Source organism: Bactrocera oleae, chromosome 4 (genome assembly GCF_042242935.1).
Source record: "Bactrocera oleae isolate idBacOlea1 chromosome 4, idBacOlea1, whole genome shotgun sequence".
Classification (NCBI taxonomy): domain Eukaryota; kingdom Metazoa; phylum Arthropoda; class Insecta; order Diptera; family Tephritidae; genus Bactrocera; species Bactrocera oleae.
This window is the reverse complement of record NC_091538.1, coordinates 29,502,607-29,522,335: the sequence shown is the minus strand read 5'-3', so window position 1 is coordinate 29,522,335 and position 19,729 is coordinate 29,502,607. Positions and strand designations below refer to the sequence as shown.

General features: G+C 34.7%; 1 protein-coding gene and 1 long non-coding RNA gene across 32 annotated transcripts in view; one reads left to right on the top strand and one right to left on the bottom strand.

The window, feature by feature from the left end:
• The window catches only part of LOC118682989 (uncharacterized), a 42,050-nt gene extending 34,709 nt beyond the window's left edge, over nucleotides 1–7,341 (top strand). For 5 of the 15 annotated variants that reach the window (XR_011395841.1, XR_004978945.2, XR_011395843.1 and 2 more), the window contains one exon: nucleotides 2,781–3,365. This is a non-coding gene — a long non-coding RNA (uncharacterized lncRNA). Of the gene's footprint in view, nucleotides 1–2,780; nucleotides 3,373–7,115 lie in introns of those variants that run through there. The other 10 variants (XR_011395846.1, XR_011395851.1, XR_004978943.2 and 7 more) reach the window with 8 other exon arrangements.
• The window catches only part of Ptp52F (Protein tyrosine phosphatase 52F), a 922,788-nt gene that overhangs the window by 528,081 nt on the left and 374,978 nt on the right, over nucleotides 1–19,729 (bottom strand). For all 17 annotated transcript variants that reach the window (XR_011395839.1, XR_011395840.1, XM_070107709.1 and 14 more), the window contains one exon: nucleotides 10,629–11,059. Coding sequence is in view for 15 of the 17 variants with exons in the window: in XM_070107709.1 (XP_069963810.1) it covers nucleotides 10,629–11,059 (431 nt within the window). In the remaining 2 variants the exon portion in view is untranslated. The remainder of the gene's footprint in view (nucleotides 1–10,628; nucleotides 11,060–19,729) is intronic.

Genomic DNA, 19,729 nt, shown 5'->3' with positions numbered 1-19,729 from the left:
TTATTCCAGAAAAATTCCAAAGCAACTCTTAAAAACTTGATTTTCACTCAACACCTGCTCAAATTACACCCACCCATCCAATAAACACACTCACTGATCATGCCTCAATTATTAGCTCTTTTCTCCACACAATGACAACACAAGATCTCAGCTCTACAAATAATTACCCTCTTGTACTCCAAAACTACAACAACAACACTAACGAGAGTAATAGTCACATACACGTCTATCACGTAGATGACACAATGTCAGGTGAAGAAATTTCAAGCGACACTACGAATAATAATAAAAATAATCTTTAGAAAATAAAACACAATTCCCAAAAAAAAAAAAATTTAAAAAAAATAAGTAAATAAATAAAAATTATATACTATATAAATATATATGTTAAAATTACATTGTATCATTATACAAAAACCTTAAAAATCTTGCATATAATACACATGCACCCTCTAGCTTATTTTAAGACCTATTCATAAATCAAAAAGACTACTATTTTGCAATGGAATCTTAATGGATATTGGAACAATTTAAATGAGTTACAACTACTTATAAAAGACCATAACCCTAGCATTGTATCGTTGCAGGAAACTCATTTGCCCTTCAACAGCACCTATACTCCTCCCCACGCCTACGTAGCATACTTTTACAATCATACGCAAAATACGATAAATAAGCTAGGCATAAGTGTATTCATTAAAAAAGGCATACCCCACAACAAACTAAATATATTATCATCTATCCCCACAATTGTCATAGAAATTAATATAGGCTTTAAAATTACGCTGATATCTATGTATATACCTCCAAGTCAAAGTTTTAACTCTAACGAAATTCTTAGAATATTAAGAAATGTTTCCACACCAATCATTTTACTAGGTGATTTGAACTCATGGAGTCCTCTCTGGGGTTCTACCACAGACAATCAAAGGGGAAATATAATAGCAGACGTGCTCTAAACGTCAAATTTGGTAGTCCTCAATGATGGCTCACCTACCCAATTCTCAACTCACCAAAGTTTCACAAATGTGGACGTAACATTATGTTCAGCAAACGTAGAACCAAAATGCTAATGGAAGATCCTAAAATATCTTCACGGAAGTGACCATTTCCCGATCATAATCACTATTGAAGCTGTCTAAAGAAAAAATCAAAAAAAACCCTAAAGTTTAACACAGGCAAAACGAATTGGCCTCAATTTCAAGCTCGCTGCAATTTCATGTACTCGCAAACCCCCGTCTCTGAAAATAAAAACAAAGGAACAGCATGTATAAAAAAATATTTTATTTGTCATCTCATTTCCATATACCCCAAGCAAAAAACTTTACCCGTAAACCATCTGTATGTTGATGGAATGAGAACATTTCACTACTTAGGAGCAGAAAGCAGCAGGCTTGGGCGGCATTCCAAAAACACCGCACCGAAAGCAATTTGATGATTTACAAAAAAGCAAAAGCTTTGTTTTTATATCATTCCAAATAATCTAAAAGAGAGTGTTTTCAGCAAATAACTAACGCCATTAACCCTTCCTCGTCTCCAAGGCAAATTTGGCATAACATAAGGTTACTAACAGGCACAGCCAAGCAAAGTCACATTTTAGCTATGAATACAGATCAAGGCACCATATGTAGTGCAAATGAAATAGCAAAGTATTTTTCCTTCACTTGGTAAGAATACTCCAAAGATTCTAATTTTGAACAGGCCTTGATCTCTGAAAAGAACACAGTAAACAGAAAAGTTATAGCCCATATAATACCTCATCTGCTGCATCAGAGATTGAAAAGCCTATCAACTCCATAGAGAGTTGCTGACATCGTTTGAAAGCCCGGTAAACCTCTCGCCGATATTCATAGCTATTGTCCGATTTTCTTACATTCATGTTTGAGTAAAGTATTAGAGAAGATTATCGCCAAACGAATAATGTGAATTGCGCAAAGAGGAAACCATATAAGCTCTAACTAAGTAGCGTTGGATTCAATAGGTATACACGTATATAGCCCATACAATACCTCATCTGCTGCATCAGAGATTGAAAAGCCTATCAACTCCATAGAGTTTCAAGAAGCCTTGTACAGCTCAACAGGAAGTACACCTGGTTTTGACCGAATTTCCTATCAAATTATAAAAATTGTCCACATGAGACTGCCAATAGGTTATTAAACCTATATAATAATATTTTTGAGCAGAACATATTTCCACAATCTTGGAAATATGCTGACATCGTTTTAAAGCCCGGTAAACCTCTCGCCGATATTCATAGCTATTGTCCGATTTCCTTACTTTCATGTTTGAGTAAAGTATTAGAGAAGATTATCGCCAAACGAATAATGTGGTTTGCGCAAAGAGGAAACCATATAAGCTCTAACCAAGTAGCGTTTGATTCAATTGGTATACACGTTGTTCTTCGCCAGGTAATAAAATGGAATGTCGGAAAAAATATATTTAATTTTGTAAGAAGTTTTTTGTCAAATCGAACATTTAGAGTTAAAATTAATAATAAATATTCTGATAAAGTTCTTTTATCAAATTATATTGCTTAAAAATTATAGCTAATTATAGAGTAGAAAATGCTATTTACGCAGATGATGTTTTAATATTTTCAAAAAATAATAGCCTCAACCAGGTTAAAGATACTTTTTCTAACATCCTTAACTATATCTCAGAATGGGCTCATAGCACCGGAGCGAATATATCTTATGAAAAATTTAAAAATTGTTCAAATTTTAGTTAATGTTATATGAAAAAAAATATCGAAAATGTTTCTAATTTAAAAATTCTAGGAATCACGCTTACACAGTTATTAACAAATACGGCATCGCACCCTCTATTCCAATTGGATCTTCTACAGAGCAAATAAAAATATTCACTAGGTTACGTTTACGACACACAGCAATCACACATCAACATCTCCTAAGTGGCTTTGCTGCTCCATCTTGCCAAGCATGCAATTGTCCTCTGACAATCAGCCACATCCTTGATGCATGCAGAAAGTACTCAAACGCGAGGAACAGCATATTCCATAACAGAACACCATCAAATCTGCTAACAGAATTTTCTTTAGATAATTTAAAAGATTTGCATAAGTTTATATATCAAACTGGATTACTGTACAGACAACTTGTAATTTAAGGACTTTCCTTTTAGATCTTTATCCTTTTTTTACCTAGTTAATTACCGAATATATATTATCGTCAGGCCGATAGCCTTCGTTGCTATTACCTTTAAACTTTAATATAATTATTTATAATTATCTTTATGTTAAATAATAAATAAAATAGAAATTAATTAGTATGAGAACAAATGCAATGTAATTTGGATAAAAGTTGTTGAATAAATATATGGGTCAGCTTGAGTATACCGTCCCAGGCTTTAGAGTATAAAATGGGTATGGGCGGATAGAGGAGATTCTCCAGACCAAGAATATAGGTATATAGATATAGCCGCGGGAAACTTATAGTTTTCGAGATATTTACGTTTAAAGTTGAAAATTTCAACTATTTAAAGTACGTATTTTTTCGATTTTAAATGAATTATGCACTTATATTTTTCACTTTTATATATTCAAATTATTGTTAAATTCTATTAATTCTGACAATAACAAAGGGGTTGCAAAATGTTAAATAACCAGTGTTACCTTATCGCCATCTTTTATAATTGTACAGAAAGAAATGAAAATAGATAATACCCCAAATACAGGAATCCAAAACCTAGAGGAATAAACTATCAGAAAGCATTGATGTTAAGTAATATGTTATACCCTCTATGACAATATTACTTTTTTTTGTAGAACTACTTTTTGCGTTGGCGGCCTTCGGCCGCGCTTCAAAAAAAAATAAGCATGGTCGATCCAACACCGGGGTGTACCAAGGTCTTTTCGCGTAGAACTCCTTTTTGAGTTGGCGGCCTTCGGCCGCTCTTCAAAAAAATAACCCTGGTCGATCCAACACCAGGGTGTATAAAGGTTTTTTGCGCAGAACTTCTTTTTAAGTTGGTTCCTGTATCTAGGGTATAATCTCTCTGTTTCTTTTATTTTTCTTCGTTTGCAAAATATATGCAACACTGGTGTTTTGACATTTACAACCCTTTTGTTATTGTCAAAATTAATAAAATTTAAGAATGATTTAAATATTGAAATAAAGCTAGTTTTGCAGCATATAATATAAAAAAATGTCTAAAAACGAATTAGTGAAGTATAAGAGAATATAAAAGTGGCAAATATAAGTGTATAATTCATTTTAAATCGCAAATATACAAGGTGCGTTCCAAAGTCAACAGAACTTTAAAACAAAAAGACAAAACAAATGTTCAAAATAGTCTCCTTCTGCTTTAATACAGCTTTTTGAATGGTCCAAAAGCATGTCTAACGAGTGTTTTAGCTCGTTTCCCGGTATGGCCGCCAGTATGCCGGTGCAAGCCTTTTGAATGGCCTCCACGTCTACATAACGCTTTCCTTTCATCGGCAAATGCATTTTTCCGAAAAGGTAGAAGTCGCACGGTGCCATATCAGGTGAATACGAGGAGTGGTTGATTGTTAAAATGTGATTTTTGGTCCAATAATCGGCCACAAGCGTCGATCGATGAGACGACGCATTATCGCGCAACAAACGCCAACTTCCATCATCGCGATTTCGGGCCGAACACGTCAAATACGGCGCACCAAACGCTTCAAAACTCCAAGGTAGAATACCGCATTAACGTTTTGGCCGCGTGGAACAAATTCTTTGTGGACAATCCTTGGAATCATAAAAACAGGTCAGCATTGTCTTCACTTTTGACTTCTCCAGGCGCGATTTTATGGGTTTCGGCTCATTTCTCAATTATGTCCTCACAACTACTTTGAAAACGTTGAAACCACTCGTGCACTCTGCTACGGAATGGGCAATCATCGCCATAAACTTGTTTCATCAATTAAAACGTTTCAGTAAAAGTTTTACCAATTTTAAAACAAAATTTAATGTTGGCTCTTTGTTCGAAGCTCATTTTCGCACCGATGACAAAAACATACTGACACTTAAAATACAATAGCTTCACTTCCTTGAATTTACTGGAAGCCGATAAAGGATAGCAGATTCTAACGCACTAGTCTATATATAGATGGCGCCACTAGAGTTTACTTTGTTACTTCTTTACTATTTACTTTGGAACGCACCTTGTACAGTGAAGAGACTTTTCTCTTAAAGTATTTCATGTTTTAAGCTGCATCCAAAAGTAACAATATGAGAATCTGTGGTCATGGGATATAAATAAGAAATGAGCCGAAACCCAAAAATCCATGCCATGCAGAAATGAAAAATCCTTAACATAGTTCTTAAAAGTTCCAATATCGATTAAAAATCGTAGCTCTGGAGCGTTTTTAGTTTAAAAAATTAATTTCGTCGACTTATTGAATATCGAGATCAATATGCTTATAATTATTGGTATCATCAGGCAACAACTTTCAGCATAATTTCTCAAACTCTCGCCTTGAAAATAGTCTTCACAATTTACATGATCGAACATTTCTTTTTCATTTATAAAATTAACTTTTTCCATTTCAATTGGGGGTGTCCGATTTGAGGAGGATTACTTGCGTAAGTGGTTAAAAACTATTTTTATTTTGCTGATAATAGGGATTATACTGATTTTGAGGAGAGTAGCGTTTATGGTAATAAGAGGTATTATTATCGATTTCCATCGGCGTTGGCCTAATGTGGGACTGTTGCAAATTGCGTGTGATAGGTTGAGTATTCCGATGAATCGGTTGCAAATAAGATGTTACTGCTAATGAGTTTCCTGCCGCAAAACCGCGAGCCAAGTCGTGACGCATATGATTAATTTCAAGTTCTTGAGCTACTGCGAATGGTTTGGTCGACCAGGCCCCGCTTTGAATACTCGTAAAGCGTTTTCCCCTGCTCGATCGTGAAGAGCTGTAATGATTTCCCTATTACCGCTATGGGTCATTATTGGTTTGTTAATTATACGAGTAAATTACTTTTCAACTTTTTCATAGTACTCGGAAAAGGACAACCTATCTTGCCTTAACACGCCAAGTTCGTTCTTTAGAACATACAATGGTCTTTTGCTTGGAAATTAAGGTCTGTATTGAAACTTTTGAAACTAAAATTTTTGAACCCTCTGTATAATAATTCATTGTAAAGTGCGTAGCGGGGCGCCATGCCGGTTATGATGGGGAATCTCCTTTAAATTCAGATAGCGACTTAATTAGGTCTAAGCTAGCATTAACCTCTGCAACTAAGAGTTTAATAAATGCCGAAGCAAAGTCTGAACAGTTTGAGCTAATAGATTCAATTGTAAAGTTAAATGATAAAGCTGCTCCGCATGTTGATATTTAAAAACACTTTAAATCGTAGTTTGTAGCGAATATCGATTTAAAACGATATGCAAGCAATGAAAAGTATCCTTTTACCAAGCCAAATCGGGGCTTATAACTTTTTATGCAAAATGGAGATTAGAAAAGCACGTTTAATATTTCTATGAAGTACATACATACAGATGTTTATTGATTTACTTAATTGTATTTACTTTTATTCAGATAAAATTGTAGACCGAAGAGTTATCGTTTTCTTATGCTTTTTACCAAACGGTTCATCAAAGCGAGAACTTAAAAAGGAATTTCTTTATTGTTTAAGTTGAATAAATTAAATTTTTTTCGCCCCATTCACGAGTTTTAAAAATAAATTGGCTTTCAAATCACAAAATATTAATTTTCTTAATAATGTAAGCGTTTGCACAAAGGGTGAAGAAAAAGTAATTTGGTCAGAAAATAAACGTGGAAAAAAATATTGAATAATAATAAAGTTTACACATGTGCTGTAAGGGGTTATGTTGTGACACTGAGAGAGCACTCGTTCGCTAAGCAAATCTAGATTTAAAATACCAATTTTGACAAAACAGGGGCCACAAAAACGCTTTTACTTTATCCATATCCGTTTAAGCAATGTTAAATTATATTTAGGGTATAATTACAAAAAAATTTTATATTATAACAAATTTATTTTATTGCCCCCTTGAAGGTTAATTACTCGTTTTTTAACACAAATTTTTTCAAAAGCTTTATTAACTTTTTCTTCTTTTCGACTTACAGACAAAGATTTATTTATGTTTTTTTTTTGTAGCTTATTCTGGATCTATGTTTAAATTTTCCCTCAAGGTGAATGTGGTTCTCTTCTACGTCCTTAGCCTTATATTCCAAATTTGGGGATCCTTTGTCTCTACGTTGGACGCCAATTATTTGATAATGCTCTGTACTTTTTATTTCAATACAATTTCACTATAGTTAAGAATATACTGTACTTTTTATTTTAATAAAATTTCAGTTTATTTTTATTTATTGTGATGTCACTCGCTTGATTGCAATTCTTTTAATGTGTTAATATTCTGCGACTAAATAACTAACTAGTTTAATGTTGTTGATTTTATTTGTTGTTATGCTGAGCTGATACAATGCAGATGTTGTTTGTCGCTGTAATGATGGATCACCGCAAGGTTATAAGTAGTAAGTTTTGGCGGAAAAACCGAGCTATGTAGTTGTTGGTTGCAGTGCTGGCCATTCAGCGAACGCCACGCACATACCGCACATATTGAGCACTATGGCGAAAGCTTGAGTGCAAGAATAAGCACGGCTTAAATTATAGGATTTGGAATTGTGTTGACCCTTTGATACCTTAACTTATAAATGAAAATGTTGGCAAAGGGAGGTGAAATTTTATTGATAAATACGGACAAAAGAAGATATAGAAGCTCTGTTCAGTTTTTCTTCAAAGATTACTGGATAAACAGAAAAATCTTAAAAGTGAAAAACAATTTCATAAACATAAATTTAATATTTATTACAAATTTAACTTGTAATTCCTCCTCCATCTAAGACCACAGTCAAAACTTTTATGTCGCGCTTGATTTTCTTCTGATGCCAGGATTTTCGCGAAGAACGTACTCTGATCTAAGATAACAGGGCCGCAATAAATTGAGAACTAACACATCCTGTATGTTATTGAAGTACAACTTAGTGTTGCAGGCCAATCTTTAATTATTTAAAACTTTGAAATTATGGAAATTGTATTTTTAAATCCAAAATGTTGCCGACCTTGGTGTGATTATTAAGTGAGTTCACAATTAAAAAAAATTACTATAAATTCAAATTACAAAATAATTTTCAAAGATTATTATATTTAGTAACATTGTAATACTCTTAACTTTAAAAAAGTACTTAACAATTCAATTGTTTACTGGGCTTCAGATATGGTTAAGGGTTTTATTTTTATATTCTTGCAACACGTTGCTGCAGAGTATAATAGTTTTGGTCACCTAACGGTTGTTTGTATCACCTAAAAGAAATCGAGTCTTCCTTGGTAATAAATAAAGGACGAAAGGCATATTCGGCCACTGCCACGCCCACGACATTAATCGAAGACATATAAAATGCCATATATATTAGGTAAAGTAAAAAGTTCGTTCGGTTTTTTATTGATTTTTCAAAAGATGATTTGTGTGCATTTGTCCGATTTAAGTCAAATATGTGTCGTTTTGTTCATAAACTTGTTGCTCCCGGAGCTTCTAGCGCGTCACCAAAAACGTGTGTGACCTGGCGTTGTCCTGATGGAACACAATTCGGCCTCTGTTGATCAAAGATGGCCTCTTCTGGATGAATGCTGCCTTCAAGCGGTCCAGTTGTTGGCAGTAGAGGGCCGAATTAAGCGTTTGGTCATAGGGGAGCAGCTCGTGATAGATGCGTCATCCCACCAAACACACAGCAAAACCTTCCTGGTCGTCAATTAGGTCTTGGCCACCAGCTTGGCCGCTTCCCCGAACTTTGACCACGACCGTTTGCGCTCGATGTTGTCATAAGTGATCCATTTTTCATCGCCAGTCACAATCCGCTTCAGAAACGGGTCGATTTTGTTGCGATTCTGCAGCGATTTGCAGATGGAAATTCGGTCCATCATGTTTTTTGCGTTAGTTCGTGTGACACCCAAACATCGAGCTTTCCTTTTTGAATCCAAGGCTATACAAATGGTTCCAAACGGTTTTCTGGCTTATCTTTAGTTCCTCAGCAATTAAATAAGTGCTCACGTGACGGTCTGTTTCCACTATTTTCATGATTTTATCGCAATTTTCGACGACAGGCCTCCCGACGCGTGGTGCATCTTTGACATCGAAATTACTGGAGCGAAACCTAGCAAACCACTTTTGTGCTACACGTTCGTTTACAGTATCGGGCCCATAAACTAAATTAATTTTTTCAGTCGCTTTGGCTGTTTTTTCGCCTTGATCGAAGAAAAATTGTAAAATATAGCGAATTTTCTCTTTGCTGGTGTCCATCTTTGACGACCGCTCACAACGTACTGAGTCAATCAATCGAAAAACTGTCAAAGACAAACTTTTAGTGCGAAAAACACGTTTTCAGCGCCGTATAGTATGACTTGATGGGACACGTAACACTAATACTATGGAGAGTAACGCCGTCTCTTAGATAAAAACTGAACGAACTTTTTACTTTACCTAATATATCATTTATAATGCCCTTCAATTTGTCTGCCCCAAAGATTTTAGTATGATTTTCGCTGACAGAAAGTAAAATATTTATAGTAAATAAATAAATATAAATCCATTTACGATTACGTCGAACAATTTAGTTGAACCCTTTTACGACATTTTTTAATATTAACCAAACCTGAAGATATTTCGCCGGCTTTAAACCTTGCAAGTTGCAAGAGAATGAAATGTTCAGTTACATCCGAACTTAGCCCTTCCTTAAATGTTTAATATAATATTTTGCCAGCACCTGAGGGAATTTCCCAGGGTTTGATGCTTCTAAGTTGTAAGAGTATAAAATGTTCGCTTACACCCGAACTTAGCCCTTCCTTACATGTTTCATTTATTTCTTTAAAATTTATGACACAGAGTGCATGAGTTTCGTTCACCTAACGGTTGTTGTGGGCTAAAAGTTTTGAATAAAGAGCATGTCCCCGCCCTCTGAGAGGTTTTAAGCACATATCTCCTAAACCACTAAAGGTAAAATATCCAAATACACTAGGACAAATTCTAAAAAAACTCCTACTGACAGTTTGAAAATGGAGGATATCGGATGATAACGCTACCCACTTTCCATATCACAATTCTTATAAAACTAAACTGCCATAGACATAAAATTTTACACTCGAGATAGCACGAAAGTGTTCTATAGGAACCAAAATTGGTGAAAACCCATATCTCGGAACCTATTAGGCCGATATCAATCAAATTCGGCATGTATAATAATAACAAAATCAAAAATCAGACAAAAACCACACCTACTTCCTACAATTTTAAATTCCATCTGATTCTTTTCATTTCCAGTATAGAAAATCCAGTATTGAAAATCACTATATCCAGATAAAACTTTGCACGAACAGTACTTTCTTATATATATAAAGCAAGCTTCATTGTATTAAAAGTTTTTATTGTAACGTAATACGTTATCCTGAGTCATTTAAATATTTTTTTTACAACATTATATTACTGTGGGTTGTTTTAATAATGTTAAAATTAGCAACTAATTGTACATATACATAGGTATATACATGTATGTATACCTATAATAGCATTTAATAACATATAATAATATGTTTTCCTAAATAGACAGTAACTACCTTATATGTGGCATTTCCGGGCTTGCTTTCTTCGCACAGGAATCTTGCTATTATAGTCTCACACTTGTTATCGAAATTTGAGTCAACAGCACTAAGCTCGAGAGCATTTGGATACTGAGCCAATGCTTGAATATTACTTGCCATTGCCACCTTTGCTGCAGTTTCGACTTCTGTACTTACTATTTCCCCATCAGTATTGCTAGTAATTGCAATAATTTGAAGATTATATGACTGACACGCATAAAGCCCATTAATAAATATTGAAGTGGCATTCGTTTGTTTATCAAAACGTTGACTAGATGAGTTCTTATTAATCCATCCCGTTAAACGGTATTCTATTACACATAAATCAGCATACCGAGGAGGGCTCCATGAAATATTTAATGCTTGTGTTTCTGATATTATGTTGACAGCTTGGACAGGTGTAGGTTCTGAAAACAACACAATAGAAAAATCCCAAAAAGGGAAATTAAAATAAGAGTGAAAATTATCAAAAAAAAAGTCATTTGCGTTTTCAAAAGGTAAGACGATAAATTTTGGTGTAATTTTATAAATTTCTATTTATCTATTTTTATATGCTTGCAACATGTTGCTACAGAATATAATAGTTTTGTTACCTAACGGTTTTATGTATCACCTAACTAACTAATTGAGATAGATATATGGTTGTGTATGTATATACAAATTGTCAGAATGGCGAGACGAGTTGAAATACGGGTGACTGTCGGTCCCTGCAAACCGTATTTTAAGTAAAAATTAAGATATCTTGATGAAACTTAACACATGTTCCTTGGCACCATCGAAAACTTATAAATTGCCAAAATTAAGCAGTAAATTAACATACAAAACTGTAAATTGGTACAACGAATCACATTAAGGAGGGGCACTTGTAGTTTGAAAGTATTTATAAGTGGGCGTGGGCCCACTTCTAATAGGTTTAATGTATATATCTCCCAAACCATTCGAGCTATATGATACAAATTTACATAGGACAAATTTTCTGGACACTTCTTACGACAATGTGAAAATGGTAAAATCGGATGATAACCCCGCCCAATCCGCATACAACGGTACTGTTAACAAATACTTAAAGCCCTATAAATCAATAACTAAATACGCCAGAGACATTAAATTTTACCTCCGAGATGGTGTGAGGGGACTTTACAAGAGCCACAGTCGAAATTGGTCGATTGCGTGGCACCGCCCACTTTTATGTGAAATCACATATCATGGCACCTGCTCGACTGATTTCATCCAAATCCCTCAGCTCCTATATACTTAATATAAACATTTTAAACTTCCGGGTGACTTTGCACCACTCATATGTATATCGGCCAATACGTGTATTATCTCAACCAAAATGGGAAAGCGTGTTTAACTCATAACAGTGTATCTTTGTGTCTAATATGGATAAAATTGGGCACAAACTACTTAGCCTCAATATAACTAATATCAAGATTTTCGAACATCCGACTGGCTTAGTACCATATAATTGGTATGTGAGGTATCTTAATGAATGTATTATTTATATATAAAATTTCTTCAAAATATGTCCTTGAGTATAACTGAGTCATCTCAAAATTAATGAAATTAGCTCGTCCCTTTCTCTATTCCCAATATACCCCATAAAATAATTTCCGTCTTTCCACCTGTAACTAAACCGTTCAGGTTAGTCAAAATGTGTGATATATTAATGTTACTAAGTGGACAAGTTTTCTTAAAAACTATGTTGTTTGGCGCTGAATTATAGTAACATTGGTCTATATACCTTGCTCCAAACTTCATATCCTAAATATAATGAATTCCGAATAATGGATATTTAATTCTTCCGCAAGATTTTTATACTCTTGCAACCTCTTGAAATAATCGAGTTAGATATAGGGTTTTATAATATATAAATAATCAGGATGATTAGAAGCGTTGAAATCCGAGTAACTGTCTGTCTATCCGCCCGTCCGTCTGTGCAAGTGATAACATGAGTAAAAATTGGGATATCGTAATGAATCTTGGTACAAGTGTTCCTTGGCAAAAATGTAAGGAAAAGTTCGTAGATGGGCGACATCAGACCACTGCCACGGCTACAAAACGACCTTAATCGAAAAGCTGTTAAAAGCCATAACTAAGCTTCAAATTAAGATAGAAAACTGTAATTTCGCGCAGGGAATTGCAGTAGCAAGGGTCACCTGTGGGGTAAAAACTTCCCAAATCACGATTCTGATAAAAACTACTTAAAAAGCGATAAATCTATAACTTAATGTGCCATAGACATAACATTTTACACTCGAGATGGTACAAAAAGGCTTTATATGAGCCGGTGTCAAATTTGGATGATGCTTATATCTCGGAACCTAGTAGACTGATATCAACCAATTTCAGTATATAATATTATTCTGAATATCCAACATTAAAGTCCGAAATCCCTTAAAAACCACGCTTAGTTCTCAAAATTTTAAATTCCGTCCGATTATTTCAATTTCCAGTATAAAAAATCCAGTATAGAAAATCAATACAAGGTACGTTCCAAAGTAAACAGTAAAAAAGTAACAAAGTAAACTCTAGTGGCACCATCTATATGTCGACTAGTGCGTTAGAATCTGCTATCCTTTATCGGCTTCCAGTAAAAATTTCATGACATTTTATCTATTGGAAGTGAAGCTATCGTATTTTTTTTTTTTTTTGTATCCGAAGGAGGAATCTTCTGAAAGATACTGCCACAAGTGAAAGCATGCACGATTCATACCGCACGCTAAGTGCACCTCTTTCGGGACCACGCCCGGTCCATATTTTTTAATATGCCGAACTCATGCAGCGGTACGCTTACGTGCTAAACCCTTAACTCCGTCAGCTTCGTATGTACCTTGCGGGACTACCGTAAAGTATTTCTTCGCAAGGTTAGCTTAGCCTATGGGCTCTTCCATCTCAGTGTACTTATGCTCTATCTATTGCTCTCATTTCTCTCTTTCGCAGCCGTTCTGCTCTTCTCAGCTCTATTAGAACTTTTGCAGCCAGGTCTTTTACGGCGAGCCACACCCGCTCAGACCGCAGCATATGTAGTACTAAGTTATCCGGTGATACGGGTTCTGCTATCTGTTGTTCTAGCAAGGTCCTTTCCACATTATATCGCGGGCAATAGAAAAAAATGTGTAGAGCATTCTCATTACTATTACCACAAAAGGAACACGTCACTCCGTTATCATGGCCATACTAGTACAGGTACTCTCTAAAGCAGCCATGGCCAGTTAATAATTGCGTCATATAAAAGTCCGTTTGTCCGTGCTTTTTTTCCACCCAGGCTTTCACATTTTTGATAAGCCGGTGCGTCCACCGCCCTTTGGTTGTTTCGCTCCAACGGTTTTGCCACTCGTTTAGACGGCATATCTGGTGGCATTATACCGGATATAATGCTAACAGCTTCTTGCGATACTGTGCGGAATGCACTGGCTATTCTGATGGCGCTTAGTCTGAAAATTGAAATCTATATTTTATGGGTCAGCGCTTGTGCCCATACAGGTGCCGCATACAACATAACTGATTGGTGGGCTTTTGCTAAAAGTAACCTTCTCGCTTGATTTGGTCCACTTATGTTAGCCATAATTCACGCTAGTGCCGAAATCACTCGGGCAGCTTTTTCGCAGGTTTTTTCAATATGCATCTTGTAGTTGAGTCTCGCATCGATTATGACACCCAGGTACTTTAGAGATGGCTGAGTTCTAATTTCATGCCCGTCAATGTTCAGAGTAATGGTTTTTAGTTTTTTTCTGCTCGAGATCAGGACTGCTTCTGTCTTCTGCCCCGCCAGCTGAAGTTTTGACGCGTCGAGCCAGTTTTTAATTTTCTGAGATGTAGCTACACAAACGCTTTGGATTTGGTGCAGCTCTTTTGCTACTATTGCCACAGCAATGTCATCCGCATATCCAATTGTATTTTATGTGTCAGTATGTTTTTGTCATCGGTGCGAAAATGAGCTTCGAACAAAGAACCAACATTAAATTTTGTTTTAAAATTGGTAAAACTTTTACCGAAACGTTTCAATTGATGAAACAAGTTTATGGCGATGATTGCCTATCCCGTAGCAGAGTGCACGAGTGGTTTCAACGTTTTCAAAGTGGTCGTGAGGACTTAAATGAGAAATGGGCCTAAACCTAAAAAATCGCGCCTGGAGAAGTCAAAAGTGAAGACAATGCTGATTTGTTTTTATGATTCCAAGGGTATTGTCCACAAAGAATTTGTTCCACCCGGCCAAAACGTTAATGCGGTATTCTACCTTGGAGTTTTGAAGCGTTTGGTGCGCCGTATTTGACGTGTTCGGCCCAAATATCACGAAGATAGAAGTTGGCGTTTGTTGCACGATAATGCGCTGTCTGATCAATCGACGCTTGTGGCCGATTATTTGACCAAAAATCACATTTTAACAATCAACCACTCCTCGTATTCACTTGATATTGCACCGTGTGACTTCTAGCTTTTCGGAAAAATGCATTTGCCGATGAAAGGAAAGCGTTATGTAGACGTGGAGGCCATTCAAAAGGCTTGCACCGGCATACTGGCGGCCATACTGGGCAACGAGCTAAAACACTCGTTCGACATGCTTTTGGACCATTCAAAAAGCTGTATTAAAGCAAAAGGAGACTATTTTGAACAATATAAATTGATTTTGCCGATAAAACCATTTGTTCTGTCTTTTTTTTTTAAGTCCTGTTTACTTTGGAACGCACCTTGTATATCCAGATAAAACTTTGCACGAACAGTGCCGTTGAGATGTGCCACCTTATGATCAAAAACTGTCCAAGTCAGACGTAAACAATTCCAGCCCCCAGGTACTGTATGTGCGGATTCCAGTTCCTATTGCGAACTTTTTACCGAAATTATCGGTCAACATGTTAGATATATTATTAAAATTCGAAAAGAATTTTCTCCGTCTTTGATTCTTGCAAGTTGCGAGAGTGTAAAATGTTCGGTTACACGCGAACATTGCCGTTCCTTACTTGTTACTTTTCTGGCATAACAATCAACGTTCTCTGGTATATGTATGCCTTATGCCGAAAATACATGCGCAAGTTTCTGCATGCATCAGAAAAATTTGTACTTATTTGACAGTTGCTATTCTGCACCTTAATGCAGATCTGCATGGCATGTGAAATATGAATTTTCTGTGCAAAATCAATACAATAACAAAAAAACAACTGAGCTGAGCATTAAATAAAAAATATGCTCAGAGACTTGCTTTGATTTACCAGACACATGTTAGTCTTTTGCTTATATATTTGTACGTTTATATGCAAACATTGATGACAATATCATATTCAGAATTTTTATGAATGCAAGTTAACGCCACCGCTCACACATAGCACTTAACTGTAAAGTAAACATAAAAGCTTAAATGAAAAGTAACTCTAAGCAATAACAAAATATCGCCAATCACTATTTGTAAACAGATTTCGGTATAAAAATTCTTAATAATAAAAAAAACAATCCAACAGACTCAAGGTTAAAGACTCATATTAAATAAACAATAATAAATAGTATAAATAGGCTTAAGTGTAAAATAAGAAGAGGCTTTTTCTGTAAGGAGGCGGTTCTGTAAGCATGGCTGAATAAAGTTGAAGTAACGGCTTAATTTGTTTTCTTTTTAAAAACATTTCGCGGCCGGGCTAAAAAAAAAGTGGCGATCCAGCCAGGAGATGTAAAAAAATCTCTTGAACTCAAATAAAAAATTTTTGGCAACTAAAAAGGAGACAAAAATCTCCAGTTGTCCAAAATAAAGAAACAAGTATCGTAATAAATACGAGAAAAGTAAAACAAAAACCGAAAAAACTGAGTAACAAATAAAGGAGACAAAAACCTCCAGTTGCTTAATTACAAGAAATAAGTATCGTGAATAAAATAATACGAGAAAAATTATAAAAAAAAAAACTTTGAAAGTGAAGGAGATATAACAAATAATTATTAACGGTGATAGTGACCAGACTTCAACAGGGAGATATAACAGATTTTTATTAACGGTGGTAGTGACCAGGCATCAACAAGGAGATATAACAAATAATTATTAACGATGGTAGTGACCAGGCATCAACAGGGAGATATAACAAATTATTATTAACGGTGGTAGGGACGAGGCAGCAACCAGGAATAAATACAGTTAAGTATAAGTTCATGTATTTAAAATACTAATGGGAAATAGTCCCTCTAAGTTAGGATACCAAAGATTATATTGGTGTGATAAGTGTAGGGACAATCACAATCATTCCAAGTGCCCAAGGAAAAAATAATAATAAATAAAAGAACTTGTTTTTAAATAAAAAAGAGAACTGGAAGAAGTAACAAAAAAGTTTTCCGTAATGGCCTTGGCAAATAACGGTAATAATTCGATGAATATGGATGTGGTGTATAGGTTAATAGCAGCTAGTACTGCTTCATTGCAAACAAAATTGGAGCAAGTTAGGCTCCAGCTTAGAAATTTAAGCTCTAATAGTAATGTAACTGAATATTCGGTTGAGAGTATCGACTCGACCATTCATTGTGATGAGAGTTTAGATGTCATAAAATCTCTTCCCGAATTTAAGGGAAAAATAAATAATTACGTTATCTGGCGTGAAGCCGCCAGTAAAAAATACTTCGCAGCTTTAACAATACTGCGTAATAAATTAACGCAGGATGCCAATGACATCTTGACTTTGAGACGATTGGACTTCGCTTATGCCGATAAGAGACCCTGTCATATAATAGAGCAGGAGATGAGTATACTAAGACATGGTTCCACGACCTTAATAGAATTTTATAACGAGGTAAATAAAAAATTAACGTTATTAACTAACAAAACAATTATGACTCATGGCACGAATTCTGCCATAACAAAGGAATTGAATATTAAAAATAGGGATACAGCCCTACGTACTTAAATAACGGGACTTAATCCCCCATTGGATCAAATTCTGTTTACGCTGGCACCAAAAGATTTGCCAAACGCTCTTGCTAAGGCGCAAGAATTATATTCAATTCAAATGCGAGCACAATTTGCTTTGCATTTTTCAAGAAATAGTCACATGATAAATTCAAGGGGTCTTTCACAGGGAAATCAGAGGGCTCACAATTTTCAAAATAATTTAAGGTATTCAATAAGGACGCCACAGATAAATGAAGTTACACAAAATCGTCCAGAACCAATGGACGTGGATCCGTCTTTACAAAAGTTTAAAAGAACACAAAAACATTTGAATTTGATAATTGAAATGTTAAGGGGGGCAAACATGAAAATATCGTCTGAAAAATCAAAGTTTTATCAAGAGGAAGTTGAATTTTTGGGATATGTAGTAGCTAAGGATATTATTAAAACAGATCCAAAAAAAATTGAAACTATTTAGAATTACCCAGTACCAAGGGCATTACGACAGTTAAGAGGATTTTTGGGATTAACAGGGTACTATAGGACATTTATAGAAAATTATGCGGCAATATCGAAGCCATTAACTAAATATTTACAGGGAGAAAATGGAAAGATTTCTCAATACTTGTCAAAGAAGAAAATTGTTTATCTTGATCAGAGTGGCATAACTGCTTGTGAAAGATTGAAAAATTTATTGTCTCAACAGGTGCAATTAACACAACCTAATTATAATATGAAGTTCGTTCTAACTACTGATGCGTCGAATGTGGCTTTGGGAGCTGTGTTATCACAGGAGGGTAAGCCCAACATATTTATATCAAAAACATTAAATTATACACAAATGAATTATACAACAAATGAAAAGGAATTATTTGCCATAGTGTGGGCACTAAAAACATTAAGAAATTATCTATACGGTGTTAGTGATTTGGAAATTCACACTGACCATCAACCTTTGTCATTTGCGGTTTCTGAAAGGAATCCAAATATTAAAATTAAAAGATGGAGATCGTTTATTGAAGATTTTCACCAAAAATTATTTATAAGCCAGGGGCAACAAATGTCGTTGCTGATGCATTGTCAAGGCAGATACTAAATAACATAACTAGCTCTGAGGAGTCAGATCGTTCAGGTGATTCAGTAACGAATACTCAACATTCAGCAGAAAGTAGTGATGAGTATCACATTCACGAAACAAAGAAACCATTAAATCATTTTAAACAGCAAATATTGATTAACGATGGAGCAAGAATAACAGTCTTGAACACGATTTCTTATTTTAATAATAAGCGATTTTTAATCGAGTACGACATACCACAAAATTAAATTGGTGTTTTGAAAGAATATATAAGCAATAACAAAATATAGCCAATCACTATTTGTAAACAGATTTCGGTATAAAATTCTTAATAATAACTAAATCGCAATCCAATAGACTCAAGGTTAAAGAATTTCATCAAATGATGAAATTCATATTAAATAAACAATAATAAATAGTATAAATAGGCTTAAGTGTAAAATAAGAGGAGGCTTTTTCTGTAAGAAGGCGGTTCTGTAAGCATGGCTGAATAAAGTTGAAGTAACGGCTTAATTTGTTTTCTTTTTAAAAACATTTCGCGGTCGGGCTAAAAAATAAGTTGCATGCAAAACTGATAACTGGCTAAATGAATTATGCAATTTTCAAAGTAATATAGGCTATAGCCAATGTGCAAATAAGACATACTTATACATACATTTTAAATATTTCTTTTGTTTGATATATTATATTATTTTCATATATACAGTATACATACATATACGGGTATACACTATATGCATAACATACTATCATAATATCAGAGATCCTTGAAATTTGAAAATTGAATTTTGTATGATGGTCGATTGGTTGGCTAACAAAGCTGAAAAATCGAGATCAACGAGTTTACCATTTTCTGTAATATTTGCTGTTATTTAACAGAAATGACAATTTATAACAACGTTTTCTGACAAAATACGTATCTCCCAACGTAAAGAGAAAAATTTAATACATTAAACAAAAAATACAAATGCCACTTCACATATGCATTATTTTTTGTCATATAAACGATTTTTATGATAAAATATGATTTTTTTTTGCACAAATTAGGCATGATAAGATGCGAAAGATTATGCAAAAAAAAATATATTTTACTTTTTCAATAATTTTCTAACTTCAATTGTTACAGAATTAATAATTTAT